General features: G+C 43.1%; 1 protein-coding gene across 7 annotated transcripts in view; it reads right to left on the reverse strand.

Annotated features, from left to right (window-relative positions):
- Positions 1-17,533, reverse strand: part of atp8a1 (ATPase phospholipid transporting 8A1) — a 116,591-nt gene that overhangs the window by 3,417 nt on the left and 95,641 nt on the right. For all 7 annotated transcript variants that reach the window (XM_037077127.1, XM_037077129.1, XM_037077125.1 and 4 more), the window contains 7 exons: positions 16,663-16,741; positions 15,477-15,538; positions 15,222-15,278; positions 14,780-14,887; positions 4,562-4,650; positions 4,181-4,273; positions 2,138-2,229 (listed from right to left, as the gene is read on the reverse strand). In XM_037077127.1, coding sequence (XP_036933022.1) covers positions 2,138-2,229; positions 4,181-4,273; positions 4,562-4,650; positions 14,780-14,887; positions 15,222-15,278; positions 15,477-15,538; positions 16,663-16,741 — 580 coding nt within the window. The remainder of the gene's footprint in view (positions 1-2,137; positions 2,230-4,180; positions 4,274-4,561; positions 4,651-14,779; positions 14,888-15,221; positions 15,279-15,476; positions 15,539-16,662; positions 16,742-17,533) is intronic.

Genomic DNA, 17,533 nt, shown 5'->3' on the forward strand with positions numbered 1-17,533 from the left:
ACTATTACCTGGTCAGGGTGATCTAATCAAATCGAATCAATTTTTTTTTATAGCACATAATCACAATCACACTGCCTCGATGGGCTTTACAATCCGTACAGTGAAGAGTCTGAGCGAGGCTTCATGTTTTCACATGTTTCCAGTCTGTCTTTCTTTCTTTCTTTCTTTCTTTCACACAGTGTTTCGTCTCCAGGTAGTCATCAGGAGAGAGGCTAAAATGTTTTTTGGCAGCACACAGAAGTTTTTATTTGGAGACACCGTGACTCTGATGTTGTGCATCACTTACAATAACACACGACTGGCTCGGCTGCAGTTTCATATCTAACGCTCTGACACGTGAGAAGTTACGATCCTCTTGGTCTCAGCTATAAAGTAAATCAGCATATTCCCCAAAATGTTAAAACTATTCCTCTAAAATCAATAATATGATGAAAACAAAGTCATTAAAAGCAGCAGCTCTGTGATCTACCACCTAAACTCTCCTACAGGGTTTCCTTTCTGACCTCTGACCCCTGACTCACCTTCAGGTGTCAAATGACTCGGTCAGTACCTGGAGGCCAGCGGGGAAGTTCAAAGGACCCCGCTGAGAGGAGTGCATTGTGGGGGAATAACAGCGCACAACATTTAATCATTTGACTGTCATCTGGCTCTACAGAGCTCAACTCAGGACACACGAGGGGAAGGACAGGAAGTCCACCACCAGAAAAGGAAGGGAAGAGAGGCGTCTATCTATCAGGAGGCTCGAGGGGAGACGGGTCTGGAGATTTAAACTAGGGTGAGGTTTGAATTATGAATATCAAAAAAAAAAAAAAAAAAAAAAAAGGTATCACACAACAACGATCTCATCCCCACCTATGAGACAAACAAAAAACAAACCGATCAGACAGAAGACACAAACAGAACAGAAGAAATCAACAGAAAACAGAAAAAACAAACTCATGCTGAGAGAATCATTGGAAAGGTTTTTGATTCCACTTCCAATGTGACACCTGAGTTTTTGCTCCTGATAAGAACGCTACACTTCTCTTGATACTTCGCTGTACGCTGAGCCCCGTTCAACACGACTGGTTTCCTCTGGGGGGAGGCGGGATTTCACTATCACCTCTGCCGGTCAGTTATTGTAATCTGGCGTGGAGCGTTCACGTCTGCGATTTTTCACCCCACACCCGGTAATAATTACAGCTCCCATCACCAAATATAAAACAAGTCCAGTCAGGAATTATATGACTAGGAGTGTATCTCAAAGCCAACACAAGAAGCCCCTCTCTCCCACAGAAAACACCCAAAATGTGATTATTTAAATAATAATGTCTCATACTGGGAAATATGAAACAACGTCTACACCAATACCAGCATGTCTGTAATAGCCAATATCAGCTAATTGATATATCGGTCAGACTCTCTTTATAATTGAATCACAGCTGAATGATTAAGAGGTAAAATAATCGTGACATTAAAAACAACACACAGCCTGTTTGTGAAGCAGCTAGAATGACTTTTATTATGAAGGAGGAGGGAAAGTATTTTATTACTAACCTCCAACTATAACGTTAATCTGAGCAAATAGAAATGTATCTAAAAAAAAAAAAAACTTTGGAAAATCAACACAATTTTGATTTAAATCAGGAGAAATATAATAAACAAGATTAAGATTCAGACAAATTCTTCACTGCCAGCTTTCAGTATTGTAGTGGTGAGATTCAATATCCAAGTCTATCTGAACTGCATGAGTTCACGACTCCTCACCATGAACATTATTAATTTAATAGTTCATATAAGCAGTTTGTCGGGTAGATATAATACATACAGTGCGGGTTAAGACGCGGGGAAGCTGCAGGGCTGCTCGCAGACACAGTTACTGACGTGTGTTTCCTGCATTTGGTCAACGCAGAGTATTTATGACGAGAGGTCTGTTACTAACAAACGGTCAGATACTCTGGAGGTTACAGAGATACCGGACGTATCACAGCAGGAATAATGAAACCTGATGTGATCCGGGAACAGATTCTGAAGCAGTTGACTCTAACACGGCTAAACTGAAGTCTTTGGGGAGTAATGACGACTCCCTCTCGAGGCATGTTTGGTAAGAAAGAAAGCAAGAAAAGACACAAAGAGGAAGAAATATGGTGTAACTTACGGAGCAGGTTCTGCTGCATGGAGTCAGAACGGTACAAACTGACTGTGCTCTTCTTGAAGACGTTCTTCAGGAGCTGGGCCCTCTCCGTCAAACTGCACACACACACACACACAGGAACAGAAACAGGCAGTGTGTTAGCGGCATGCTGAGCACCACAGGCACATTTAATGACCCATACATCAACCCTGTCCATCCAACTGCAGAGTGGACGGACCTGCCAACTGCTGCTACCTGCTGGTACCGAACACCATGCAGGGAGACAAAACTCCTGAGACGCCGGGTGAAGAACAAAGTGTGTGTGTGTGTGTGTGAGGGAAATATTTGAAGCACCATGTTCGCCAGAAGGGATTCAGGTAAAGCCAACAGACGTGCGTATCGAGCCGAGTCCTCTATGGATGTCTTTATGTGTGTACGTGAGTCCTCCAATGTAAAATCCTCCATTCATCTGTGTTTGTGTCCCTGCATTCTCTACATGTTTGTTTCAGTACGTGTGTGTGTGTGTGTGTGTGTGTGTGTGAGAGAGAGAAAGAGATTGTGTGTGTGTGTGTGTGTGTGTGTGTGCGGCCTGCTGGGTCCGGGACAGTGGCCAGGCAGGGGGATCACTTTCAGCCAGCAGGAGATCTCACACTGATCTGCTCCATGTTGATGAGTGCTGCAGGCCTCAGGCCCCAGAGAGCAGAGCTGCAGCAGCTAATACCTTCTTATAATATACGGCTTTAATATAGACGACGGCTGCTGCTCGAAAATGAGACGTTCATGATTTGGGAGAGAGAGAGAGAGAAAAAAACAAGGGGTGGACATCTACTCTTATGACATGATTACCGACATTACAGTCAAACTCCTGCAATTTAGTAGCAATTTGAAGATTTCTTCCCTCCACATGGGGACGAGTGTTGGCGGTGGAAACATGAGTATCTGCAAAAATTTTGACGGATTTGGGGCGTTATAGATGATTCATCCCCCAAGTCGATCCAAAAGAATAATGGCCAAGGTATCAACTTTGTACAATTTTACCATTTTGTGACGCCATTCATAACTCGGTCTCTCCCTCTGTGTATGTTTGGTGTCGGCTGAGCAGAAAGACTGTTGATGGTTTGATTTATAAGAATTTCTAAGGAAGGACTGTTGTGGGGAAAAAATAATCATTCAACTAGCGATAGTGATAAAACCAAGGAACCTCTTATTGATCAACCATAAGGATCATATTAAAATATGGGAACTAATTAAATATAACGTAGGTAAAGTGTATTAGAACCGGAATGAAAAGTACAAACATTGATTTCTACTCTACTGGTGAAACAAAAGCTGAGACGTCGCAGTAACACTAAACTACAGACGAGACAATAAACATGGAGGTGTAGAAAGGGATTTTGGGTGGAGCTACGTGGACCTACAGAACAAATCCACTCAGTTTGGGTTTAATTACCTTGAGCAACAGACTCGGGCGGACATTAGGGATCCGTGTTTGTTTGGTTCTCAGACATTTCCAATTTATTAAGTGCCTGGTTGGATATATCAAAGCTTTCAGAAACGTTTCCTCGACATAATTACAAGTCAGAGACACTTCCTACATGTTAATGAGGGCAGACTAAATGTCTATGAAAGAGAAGATTATCACTGTTGGTTCTTTGAGCCCTCGTCTGTACGATTGAAGCCTCCAAGATTACAGACACAAACAAAAAGTGCTGCTAGAAATAAAGTCATTTTTAGATGAAGCTCTGTGTTGCATGTTTGTGAATCAGTGGGCACAGTGACAAATGGGACATGAAGGAGGTGATGTGGTGCAGTACTGATTAACATTACACTGTGTGTCCATTGCTAACAGGAAACATAACGACCAGATTGATCATTTATGGAAAAGATCTGACTTGAGTTCAAGGACAAAACTGTTCTGTTGTAACTACATTAGTCTCATTTACTTTTTCCCTGAACACGATTTATTTTTGGTCGACTTTGAGTCAAAGCAGGTCAACAAATGTAAAAATGTCACATCTAAATTCATGATACAAAGACGTGTGGTAATGAATCGGTGTGTAACTGTACCTCTTTCCGTGCACCACTGCTCCTGGGTCTTTGGACAAAGCCTCGAGTTCCTGCACCTCATCCACCAGAGTCTTGAAACACACCCTCTTCACCCTGTGAATTAAGAAACAGTTATAAAAAGATGCTTTAATATGATAAAGCCCACCGACGGATTCAAAGTGCTTTGAGTGCATCAGGAAATAAAGCTTTGCAAAAATTGCTCCTGAATGTCGACCAGACCCGGGGCAGAAACAAACATTTCCTGTGAAGTAAAAGCTAAACTTTCTTGGAAGTATGTGCTAAAACTCAGGAATTTGTTCAGGAGATATGAGAGATTCTGGAGGAATTTCCGGCCGGTGTATTGGAGTGATGACGAGCGAGGAGAGCGCGGGGAAGACTCACACTTTGTAGGCCACGTCAAAGACCAGCGAGGTGATTGGGATGAAGACCAGGCCCGTCCAGAAGACCCCCGAACTGAACATCATGGCCGCCTGTCACACACACACACACACACACACACACACACAGATACACTTACTCTGCGGCCACTGTAGACAATGCAGAGTTTAACAACTGATCAGATAAAGAGAAGAGCTCTTGAAAAGAAGAAACACCTGATAAAGAGGATCCATTATCATCCTCTGAAGTGCCACATAATAAAAAACACACATGACAAAGGCAGACCAAAACAAACAGTCGTATTGTGGAAATAAAGAGGAGATGGCTCCAAATAACTTGCTCAAAGTGGCTTAATCCTCCGTGACTAAATGATACCATGTTTGTGTTTGGATGTCCTCCACCTCTCGGCCCTTCAGGGCAGAGGAAGCACCTGTGAAGTATGTAGACGTCGGTATCTGTTTCACAGGAAAACAGCTCGACTGTTTGCTGTGTTGAGAGCCGCTGTCAGTGCATCACAAGAGACACAGGATGTGATCTGAGGCGCCTGCACTGATTCATTCAAAGAGACACTCGAAGTGAAGAGGGTGTCGATGAAGCAGAGGAGCTGTAATCGCCAGAGTTCGATACCTCTAAGTTACACTTTGAATGACTGATGTTTGCAGAGAATATCAACAGAGAGAGACGCAGACTCATAAGAACAATTGGTTTAACAACTGTCAGTGACTTTAGATGAGCTGTAGATTCCATTTTGAATGTGAATAATTATTCAGACCTCATGACCAATACTGATAAGATAACAGATACTTTCATAATTTTGAATTTAAGAATAAGTTCCTTTCCCGAAAGCTTATGCAAACCTGACCTGAGGGTATTCCACAGCTCTCCCAAGACTTCCTGTTAAAACTGGTCGACCTCTCTGAGTAAACAGATAAATAAATCTTTCCTGAAAACAGGCAGATATTTATTCTGCATTCCTAGTCATCCACTACTGTGGTTTTTTGTTGACCAAAGATTAATCGCCTAGTTACTATAGAGCAAAAATAATCTGCTTGTTTTGGATGAACAACAGATGATTTAGGTAATTTTTTAATGTTAAATATTCTGTTTTTCATGAGAAATAAAACAAAAAATCTATATTGTCTATAAACTGTCAGAAAATGGGAAAAACAAACCCAAATGTCATAAAGTGTAAAGAAACCAGAAAACATCCGACATTTAAGAAGCTGAATTCAGCTTTTTGGACATGTTCATCAAAATAAATTTAAAAAAAGCTGGAGATAAACTGTCAACAACCAATTCATTAATCAACTAAATACCTAATCAATGCAGCTGCATATTGTCCAATCTTGTCCTTTATTTGTGAAAATTTAACTTTCAAATACAAATTAATGGTAAGACTAAAAATCTGAAATCTTGAATCTCTCTAATCACTACATCAGGTCGTGTTTGACTGTCAAAGTGGCACCTCGACCCAAAAATACGACACAATGAAGCTCCTCTTGATAAAAGTGTTCATCACATGAACATCATGTGTTCGTCAAGTTGACTAAAAGTTCACAGAGATTTCCTTTGCTGTCACATAATCCCTCTGAGTTATACCTAAATAGGATTATAAACAGTGGTCTGATGTTTTATTTTTAACACAGTGAGTAACAAATGATCACATCGAGTTCATGAGCAAATAAATCTGCAAATCAGACAGCTGTGATCCTCGCCGAGACTCATTTATCTTTGTAGAAGGAAAACACTCTTGGACGAGATCCGAGTCGGGTCCAAATCGAGTCAGGAGGAGAAGCAGCTTCTTCTGCACATTCATTTGTCATTTGTTGGGAAACATGCGATCCATTAGCAGCCGACTCGCCTGTGATAATTTAAATTAAAAGTCGCAGAACGGTGGCTAAGTCAGGAGGTTGTTTTGGGTCCAGAGCGTAGGAGAGACAGCAGATCGTCTCGGTGGGAGCGAAACCTTTCAGCTTTCTGCACGAGGACGATGTTTTCTTTGGCCCGCCGCACTGAAACTATCTGTCATTACGTGTCAAAAGTGCAAAACTCGCGCTCCTCGCATTGTAACGCGCCACTTGTTTAAACTGCAGGGGCCCCTCGACAGCGTCCTTCCTGTAACGTGACACAGGCAGGGCCCTTAGGATGCACACACACACACACACACACACACACACACACACACACACACCCACACACACACACACACACACACACACACACACACACCGATCAGTGTCAAAACTATCAAAGCGCTCAGGTTTGCTCAAATTAGCTAATCTGTTCGCCATTACCTGCAAATTGACTTTGATGTCTGACAAAACACTGGGGGAAGAGGAAATCCCAAATGACAGGAAATCAAAAATGGCTTTTTTTCCCCCTACAGTTCGAGATGGACACGGATGAATGGAGCTTTTCTGTGTCGCCCCGAGGCTGAAAATGTATGAGATGAGGGAAAATTGCAGCGAAGCACGGGGGGGATATTTTCATGTCAATTTTCTTTAAATTATGCAGCCCTGGTGGAAACAGTTACTGTTTTTTTTTCTTCTCTTCCTTGTTGTGAGTCAGTTTAATTATTTTCGTTTTCATCCAGTGTATCATGCATTTTAATGGGGGCGTTTTAGCTGTCTTGAGAGTCTTCTGAAAATAAACCAGAGGCGTATTCTCAGCATATTAAATCAAAGTCGATAAAGCTTGAAAAATAAACCATCGTAGTCTTTCACAAGTTCAATCTATGGACTATATTTATACATCGTCAGACATAACTCTGAGCCACAAATGATGTTATTTAAAGGACCGATACGTCACGTCTCAAGTTTATCATAAAATTCTGTAATACTGGTCATAACATTTAGTAAAAATAACTCATACGAACACAAGACAACTGTGAAAACTACTGAGACCGTAAGGCAGGAAGAAAGTAAAACTAGACTGGAATAAACAGCATTAATTTAATGCAGTTCTTCAATTTGACGTCAAACTTTCACAATCCAAACAAACCCACACAGCTACAATCAACAAATGTTTGTCTTCAGGCATCTGGACCGGCTCCGCGACTGCGACCGGGGCCAGCAGCGGTGGTGGATGCTAGCGACGTCTCATACCAGGGGACCCCTGGGAGCTGGATGGGGTGAGAGAGGTCCGGGGGAGCGGGGCTGTATTTTTAGGACAAACTAATAAACTTGTCTGGCTGGACAGACAGTAGTGTCCGCTGGCATGGAGGGGTGTGTTTTCACAGGCCAGCGACCCCCATCGTGGCCACACACACTCAGACACACAGACTAGACGCAGGACCAGACAGACAGAAGCATGTGGACGCACACAAAATGCCAAGGTCTTTGTGTATGTTTGATGTAAGATGTGTGCTTCTTAGTATTTTCTTTCTGTAGTGGGATTTTGTGGATGGTGAGGTGCTCAAGAAGTGCAGTGTTAAAGCTGTGTCGTCTATTTCTACATGAGCTGTGCTTCCATCTAATAGTCAAGAAAATTTCCAGACACATTTTGAAAATCCACAAAACGAAGATGCAAAACTGCCTCTTAATCTGAGATCACCAGATTTAAGCTCTGTATCAAATTGTACTCACTCATAGATATTAGCCACCTAAATATGCTGGATTTTTTCATCAAGATCCCTGAATTATTCCATGAGAAATTCATGAAAATGTAGAATACACCTCATCCTGCAATGTTAAAGAAAGTGAGAAACAAACTCTGGAATCTGACTCTTTATACAGATCCACACCAAAAAGTTAATGGGGTCTTCTCTGGGCCAAGATCCTGCTGACAAACCAACCAACCAACCAACAAACAACAGACAGAGGTGAAAACATAACCTCCACGGTGAGAAACAAACAACACTGGGTTCCTGACTGGAAATCAACCTTTCAGTTCCTGAATGAATCCGGGTGGAGAAGCACCCGTGAGTGAGGCAGATCACTGCCAACACACCAGACTGAGGCTCAAGCTTCACTATCTGTGTGGGTTTGGATCCAGGCTTCTCTGTTCCAGTAAAGGTTTGAACCTACAGAACATCAAACATACGACTTTGCAAAAGAATCTGGAAGAATATAAAGGAAAAAAAAAAACGCAGAACAAGAATTGTATACATCCTTTTCCAGGAAGACTTGATCAGAGGAATCTGGCACCTGGCTGATCATGCCTGAGAGAGCCTTTAGTCTCAGCAGCTTGAATTATGTTAATGCCTGCCATTGTAATGGTAAATGTAAATTGAGGTAATCCACTACTTCACTATTCACCCCACAGGTCGCTCTGGATTCAGCAAACCAGACTAAGAAAAACCGACTTGGTAACACTGTGCCAGCTGTACGACATCCCAGAGATGCTAATATTCAAACACTAGCTTCCTGAATGCACAGAGCTTCTTTGTACAGCCATTTTTTTACAAGGTGGACGGAGAGGAGAAAGGTTAGACTAAGTTGAATAATGTTTTCAGGCTTCCATCCATGTTGATCCTCCAATTGGCTGAATTCAGTTAGCTCAACCCGCCAACACTGTACATATGTTGGCTTCAAGGAGGGAAGGGAAATTGAAGATGAAATGATACATTTGGCCGAAAAGGGCTCCAATCCTCAGGAGACTCTTGTGAATACAAAGTTTAAGCTTCTTAAGAATATATAGTCAGAAAGCACAGCACAAGTGTTGGAGAGCCACAAGTGAAGATGACAGAACAGAGCAGGTTCAGTCAGAGAAGGAGCATGAGAAGTAGGACCTGAATACCATGTCTGAGTCTTCAAAACTTACCACAAACTTTCAAACCTACAATCCAAACACAAGCTGTCAAACTGGCAGTCTTTATTTACTTATACAACTTGCTTTAAAGTGATTATGAGTCTAAGAGAGGAGGGGAGATATCAGCCACTGTACACGGGTCAAAAGTCTCAAAAGTCCACTTGACAAATGTGTTTAGGAGTTCACTGGTTTTCAGAATATCAAAAAGCCAAACACGGACTCTTCCTCAGTCTTTTGCCTCTTTTTTGGTGCAGCCAACGTAACATCCCTGACAGCAGAACAGCTGCGCTCTGTGCAGACCTGGCCCACACCAGGAACGATGGTACTTGGGCCCAGACGTTGGCCAGTTTCGGTTTATTTGGTTTGCTCTTGGCTGACATGTCGCCATGGTTTCGCCTGGTGTAGCTAAGATTTGGCAAAGAAGAGTGGACCGCCCAAGTGCCGTCATCCCACGAGGTTTGAGGTCCGGATGATTGTGTGTGGTACAATTTAGCTATCTTGGATTTCCTGCCTTCGAATACTGATCTGGGAGTCGATTATCCAAGCTTCAGGGCATTTGGGTCAGCTCTAACAAACAGCAGAAATGACCAATAAAGCAAAAAGGACAACCTTTGCTTGAATAAGCCAAATCCACAAATTCCACATGTCATCAACAGAAACAAATCAGCCACTAAGAACCCGAAGAGGTCAACGTGGAAGACACGCAGACTCACTCAGTTGGTTCCTTCATCGACTCCATGCTCTCTGTGTGTCGCCTAACAAAGACAGCAAGACACCGACAAGGAAAACACGCAAGAAGAACTCCTACAAAAACACTTATAACTCTCACAGAGCCGAGACTACACACATGCACAAACACACACACGTGATTTACAGTGTGTGTACAGTGGATTAAAACCGTTCTGCTCACTAATACTGCACACCAGGGTCAGTTATTTCACTAACCATGTGTTGAGGCGCTTATCAATCATTAGCCGAGGGAGGACTGGGTACAAGAGTTTAACAAAACCTCCCGCACGACACGCTCATGAGTCTGAAAGAAGGAACAAAAGGATTCCACAAGTACCACTGAGGGTCTAAGTCAACAGCAGTGATGAACAGACGACAATAATTCCTTCATTCGGTCATTCAAGTTTATAAAAAAATCAGGGATATATTTATCCCTATGTGAACATTTTCGAACAACAGCTTAGACTTTAGAGCAAAACCAAGAGTAAACCCAGCATGACCTCACCCATCTGTTTGAGGACTACCGTTTTGAAGGATCAGGGATTCTTTGGAGCCAGAAGAGACGATATCTGGACGAGACGAAGCAGCTGGGGAAGATCCTGATTGGATCTGACTGAGAACCCGAGGACACAGCTTGGTTATGTCTTGTCAATCAAAAAAGAGGCTGAGCCCTTAAGCATTCCCTGCTTTATCTTTTATTTTACTGTAAATGGAACCATAATTTACATAATGTGGTTTACAGTCAGTGAGCCCAACCATAAAGCCAATCACGTCGTTTTGGTTCCCTGTCTCGACAGGCTTCAACACATTATCTGTTATCTGAAGGACTACAGGAAGAGGAAAGCATCTGTCACCAGTGTGTTTTCTTTGGGCAGCCAACTCCCAAATCCTGCATGTTGCAGCACACAAACTCATTACCTGTTTCAGGTACAACGCAAACGACAATAATCAAACTTCACCAAAGACTAAAGACGTCCTCAGCCTCACTGTGATGGATTACTCCTAAAATCAGTTTCAAGTTTCTCTTTAAGTTGGTTTCCTGAGCGGTAACTGGCAGCAATAAAACATAAACACACAAAATAACAATGATGTGTTTTGCTATGATCCTTTATGGAGTGAAATACCAACGTAGTAAAAGGATATGTGACGTTGGCTTTTTAAATTCATGGCTCCGGAGAAGACTTAAAGCTGAGGACAATAACATTTTACAACTTTATTACAACAAAATTAATATCCAAAACAGTTTTAAAATTATCATTAATAATTCACGTCTATCAAGCCACCAAAAGCAAAATAAAATATTAGACTGTCCTGAGTTTGCCCTCAAATATAAACCATTCTTTCCAAATGTCTCTAAACAGAAACCTGCTCTTAATCCCAACCATATCTCACAGACTGGCATAGATAGCCCCGAGAGTGTTCCTGGCACCCTAAGCATCAACAAACTTCCCAGTAAAGATGATTCCTTTCCGAGAAAATGTCTCTTATCACTCAGTAGAAACTGTGGAAGAATCTGATGCACACTTGTCGAGTGTAAAATCCATGTGCTGATGACAAGTACTTGAGTCTGGGTGAGAGCTGCTGCAGCACTGCAGCTCTCAGCTCAAATAAAAAAAAAAAAAAATAGCAAAGGTGTGCGTGAAGCGTGAGGAGAGAAGGGATAAACTGTACTGGCAACAGCTGTGTTGATAGCAGAGGCGAGTCAGCAGACAGCAGGTCAGTGTGACAGAGCCTGCACAAGACATCTCCTGAGGTGAGGCTAAGCCGCTTAGCGTGGCAGATTACACTGCTGGAACAGAATAATCTGACATTTTCTTTTGATATCTGTGTCAGACTTTTAGGAGGTGCAAACGGGATGAGCCAGTTGGGGAGTACCTCTGAAAAGCACACTGGCTGTTTAAATGTATTTCGTGGATGGATCCTGCACCTGTCCTGTCAATCAACGAAAGTAATATTTAGCCTGACATTGATGAATGTGTTCACGTGAAGCCGAGCGCTGGTTAACGTCTCTTGTTAAAGGCGCTGAGCTGGGTAGTGAGTGAGAGTAGAAACAGGAGGAGAAGGGAGTTCTGGTGTCTGTTATGTTGTTGGCCCTCGGGCAGGTTTTCGGCTGGCAGAGCGGGGGAGAAGATGAACAAAAGGAGAACAAAGAGGAACAAGCTGATGCAACAAGTAAAAGAGAAGAGCAAAAGAAAATAGAAAAATATTTGAAGATTTGAGCACACGTCGGGGAGGCTGTGGTGAAATGTGCGTGGCTGCAGCAGGGTTGAGAATAGTCCTGCTCTTCAGAGGCTACAAGGTCTTAAAGGGGAGACTGTGTCTCTGATGCCCTCTCAGGTTTCTGGGAGATGTGTCCCTGTTTGATGATGTACTGGCATCCCTGAGTCGGAGCAGGGGCGTTGGGTTACCAACTACCCACAGGACACCATTACTGTCTTCAGTCAAGTGCTGCAGGGCGAGGATGAAAGCAGCAGGCTTCACAGACCGAGGACAGAGTGAAGTTAATACACTCACCTGTGTGTGTGTGTGTGTGTGTGTGTGTGTGTGTGTGTGTGTGTGTGTGTGTGTGTGTGTGTGTGTGTGTGCGTGACTGAGTGCACACTATGGAGCATTTCTGTGCATATTTGGTTACTAATGTTATTTATTGTGTCATGTACATACTAATTATCTGTGGTTTTGGCCATTGGATACCAAAGATGAAGTTAACAACTCACTAACAATTAGATAAAACACTCAGTTACAGCTTATTTTATGATGATGATGATAACAATCATAAATTAGGGACATTTTACTATAAAGTGAAGTATTTAACCAGGTAATAAACACGTTTTTTGCTTTAAACTATCATCAGGAAGTAGATGTTGATTGGACGGTGAATTGGCTGAAGAATAATGACACAATCGACTCCCTTTAAATCTCACTTTCATCACTCAGTTCTGTCTGCTGGTTGGCAGCCGGTCGCCATTTCACTCCGCTGTCACGTCTCCATTAAAGACCAAACGACTGAAAAATCCTGTTGTGTTTTGTGTCGATGGTGGTGGAAACGAGCGAATTGTCTTTCCGACAGTGGCAGCAACAATAATACCACCTGGGGATAACCTGTCTGTTTCCACTTTAAAGGAATAGGTCGACATTTTGGGAGATCCACTTAAATTCTTTCTGGCAGAGATCGAAGAGAGGACTGATACCAAACTCATGTGTCTCCACTTAATGTGAAGTAACAGCCAGCAGATGGTTAGCTTCGCTTAGCAAAAACAGCTAACCTGGCTCTGTCCGTCAGTAACAAAATCATTCACTCCATCTTTAATCTCATCTACATTTCAGATTTGTATCCCCTGTGATGTTGTTGTTCTGTTCCTTACACGCGACATGTACGAGAGATTCCTCCTCTGTGGCGCTTCCTCTTCCTGAGCTTTCTTCCATTTCTTTCCCCACTACAAGGATTTTTTTCTAACTCTAATCGAGGGTCTGTGGACAGAGGGCGTCATTCAAGCCCACTGAGGCAACGTGATTGTGATTTTGGGCAATTTACTAAAATTGACTTGACTTCACAAAAGAAGTCTTATCTCTACGGGGAGAACATTAAGTCCGCTTTGTTTCATCAGATAATGGTTACGTACCTGACAGTAACTGTGCACACAGATATCTTTTACCTTTGGTTAAATCCCGCTCTGCATGAGGCTTCACACTGTACTGGTTTATCATGAGAAAAAAAACGTGTAAGGGTTCGTAAATTACGGTTGTATCACAAATCAACAGACCACCTTTTTCCTTTAACATGAGGAACGATTTGCACTGAGCAGATTGAGTTACTCTCTAGCGAGCGGCTGTTCTGGCATATTTACATTTCTGTTCCAAGTTGAATCATCTCACATTTCTGTCTGACATTTTGAGTTTTCCATCTAAAATCACCATAGAAGGCCAAAACTGGTGCAAAGTTATGAACTCCCAAAACCGATCAAATAGCTCTGTAATCAACTGCGCTACTATTGAAGTCCACACTGAATCCCCCCAAAAAGCCAGAAGCTTTACTGAAACAGGACACACGAGAACTGAGTCCCAGATAAACAGATATTTTCCTCTTCATCCTGTTTGGTGCCAGCTTTTCTCTTTGAATAATGTCCTGCTGTGTTCTTGTCCTCTAATGAAAAGACGCCTCATTCTCTCCCCCAGAATGCACTGGACATGTCACCTGTGGTTAACAGGCTCTCATTGACCACCTGTGGTGACTCAGAGACAGTAATCACATTCGCATGTAAATACCAACTCGATAAACTAAATGTGTAAAGTCAGGGTCTTATTTTCTAAATCGCTTCTAATATCTTATGAACTTCCAACCTCGGTTCCTCATTGTGCTGATTTCGAGGACGTCAGTGTGTAAACAAAATATACATCCTCGCCTCTGTTTGCTTAGCTTCTAGACTGCTTCGCTGTGTCAGTGTCACCTGTGGATACTCAGAGCCCAGGGAGGGCAATGTAACACAAACACTGGGCTAATTGGCCCAATTAAGTCATTATGCAACACAAGCCAGAGGTCTGACAGTTGACACCCCTCTGGCTCCGCTTACAAAGACCTGTATAACTCGGAAAATTCCCACCAGCATCATCTGTCTGTCGCAGAAAATGAATTACGAGGCACTGCGGGTCTGTCAGTGATAGACGACTACATCAGCAGTTTCTTTAGCACCAGAGGAAGAAAGTGCAGATGTGCGAGCATGTGTATGAGCACATGTGTGTGTTTACCTCTCCTGACATATCGGGAGCCAGAGGGATGAGGGGCCACAGGGAGGAGTAGATAATGAAAAACACCACCCACAGGCCGATGCTTCCCCAGATGGCGATGTGACTGAACTGTAAAAGGAGGATCAGAGGCGAGTTTTACTACAATTTACATACCATCGACCAACAATTCAAAACAGTTCTCTGTCTTGTTTTGTTGTAATTCTTATGATTTAGGTATGTAAGTTCACATTCAGCGTCTTCAAGTAACTTTAGGGAGTTACCATACGGCACATGTAGATTCACTGAGTCTACGGTTACAAGCTCAGTGGGAACAAACCATAAAGAGATTTGGAGATAAGAAGAGGAAGTGAAATATGTCACAAGTATCGGTGGTCGTGTAAAATGGAGGAACTGGAAAGAGATAACAGAATGTTAGTGAGAGAGGAGAGAGCTGTCAACCCACCATGGTCCAGGACGAGGTCTCAAGGCCGGCTTTAAGACAGACTGTGATGACAACAAACTGTAGAGACACAAATCAGACTGATGTTAAAACCAAGACTGTCCCCCCGTCAGTGCTGTACATAACGTATACAGTATATATTTTTATTTTACATACTGTGCAGTATAATTTTACTGAAATCTGATGAGACTTGGCTCAGACACCTGAACCGTTTAACCCAGCAGAAACACTGACTGTCAAGAAGATTGGTGCACTCACTGTGTAAACCATGTTGCCTAAGAGGAGATAGTCTGGAGTTCTTCCATTGCCAAAAACTGTATCTGTGGAGGGAATCAACAACAGAAGCTTTTAGGGCCAAAGCTGTCTCCTTTTAACTCCATTAGGTGAGCCAAAGAGTAAACAGCCAGACAGCTCCTTGGATATTACTGAATGTCAGCGTGAACTCTGGTGCTGAACGCCCTGTTAGAGATTTCGGTATAAATCGGACGTGGGAACGTGAAGTGAAAACCACAGTCAGACGCTGCTTCCATTACTGCCCTTCGAGAGAGACTGGAATGTTGATTCTGTCTTTCGCAACTATTAGGAAGGAGCGTTTTTATGAAAATCCATCAGCAAGACTGAGCAGCAGAGACCTCGCGCATTAATCATGTTCAGAAATTAAACGTTCTTGTTATTTCACAGCTGAAACACAAAGAAAAGGGCTCTTTTTATGTTTAAATTGGAATCCAACTGACTGGGAGCACTTTTACTCAAACGGAGGTTTCAAGAACTTAGAAACAGAAGTTAAATGCAAATCAGACGTATGTGGATTTGGGCTGCAGCTGAGGCTAAAATATCAGCAGCGTGCGACTGCCAGCGGAGAGAAAGAAAGAGAAGCTCCCTTTCCCTTCACTTCCGGCTGGTCACATGTCTTGTGTGCGCTGAGGCTTTGCTGACAGCCTGTCAGTCAGAGTGAAGGGGCTTGGCGCCTTTGTTTGGAGAGCAGGCCCAAGCTTGTGTGGTCCTCTGCTCTGGCCAGCCAAGACTTACCGGCTCACAGATCCCTATTCTCTCTGCACACACACACACACAGAAAGTTTGCATCTCAATGTGCAAAAACATGCACAGTTTATCTACAGATAAATAAAGTTATTGTGAAATAAATTAAAATAACAGAATGATGACTCTTTGCCTGCACAATCACCTGGAAAGTTTGTATCTGAGTGGTGTGTTTATGAAGTAAGCGACAATAACTGCGTGCAAAGCATTTCAGAAAGTCACTGCAAACGCAAAGTTGCGCTTGTTGGTGAGCGTCGCTCTTGGTGGAGCACACACATGTTTGCAATTCATGACTGGACGGTTGAACAGAGAGAACTAATTAAGACAAAGTATGTGTGTCTGACTGTCCTCTTCATCCGCAGAGTCCGCCGAGAGAGTCGCGGCAGAGTCTCTGGGAGCTACTTACCATGCTGGAAAGCTTTGAGGGGGAACCAGAAGAGGATGACGGAGTGGAAGAGGCCGTTCAGACAATGGGCCCAGAAGACCTGCAAAATAGTAGGGGGAGAAGGATGGAGGAGGAAGAGCGGAGGGGTGGGGGGATGGAGGCGGCAGGAGATTCCAAGAAGAGAGAGTGAGAGGGGAGAGACAGAGGGAGAAAAAAAGAAGAAGCATGAGAAAAGGGTGTGGGGAGCTCCAGCCTTCCAAGTGACCCCTGACCCGGGCCCTTTGTGCCAGCCCAGCGCTGGGCTAAGTGGCGGTTTTGTCGGGGCCTCCTCGCTGAATGGCCACCCCGCTGACAGACACGTTGTATATCCTCTGTGTGTGTTATGGGGGAGAGAGAGGCTGCTGAGTGTGTGTGCAAGCAGTGAAAGGCAAGTGGACAGAGTGCAGGTTTCTCAACTCTTTTTTTTTTTTTTTTTAAGATTACAACATTTAATAGAGTCAAATAAAAAAGCAGCGAGAATAAGAAACTGCAAAATACACGTCCCCACCTCGATGAAAAGAACATTATCCAGCATTAATATATGTGCTGCCAGTGTGAGGGTTTCCTCTTATTATATTTCATTAGGCTTCGGCCCTTTCATGTGAGAATTTTAACTGGTGTAGAAATAAATGACAGGAGGGTTTAAACAAGCAGAAATCAGCCTAGAAACACACAGAGCGAGACTGACAGGCCTGACAGAGATTAAACTGTTTTCATGGTAATTATTAAGGGCCTGGAAAATCGCGGTGTGGACCGCAGTCTGCGTGTGTGCGCGCCTGTGTGTGCAAGCATGCAGACTTTTGGATGAGTCGTTTAAATCAATACCCCCGCTCCAAAACCACCTTGTTTCAAA

Source organism: Acanthopagrus latus, chromosome 18 (assembly GCF_904848185.1).
Source record: "Acanthopagrus latus isolate v.2019 chromosome 18, fAcaLat1.1, whole genome shotgun sequence".
Taxonomy (NCBI): Eukaryota; Metazoa; Chordata; class Actinopteri; order Spariformes; family Sparidae; genus Acanthopagrus; species Acanthopagrus latus.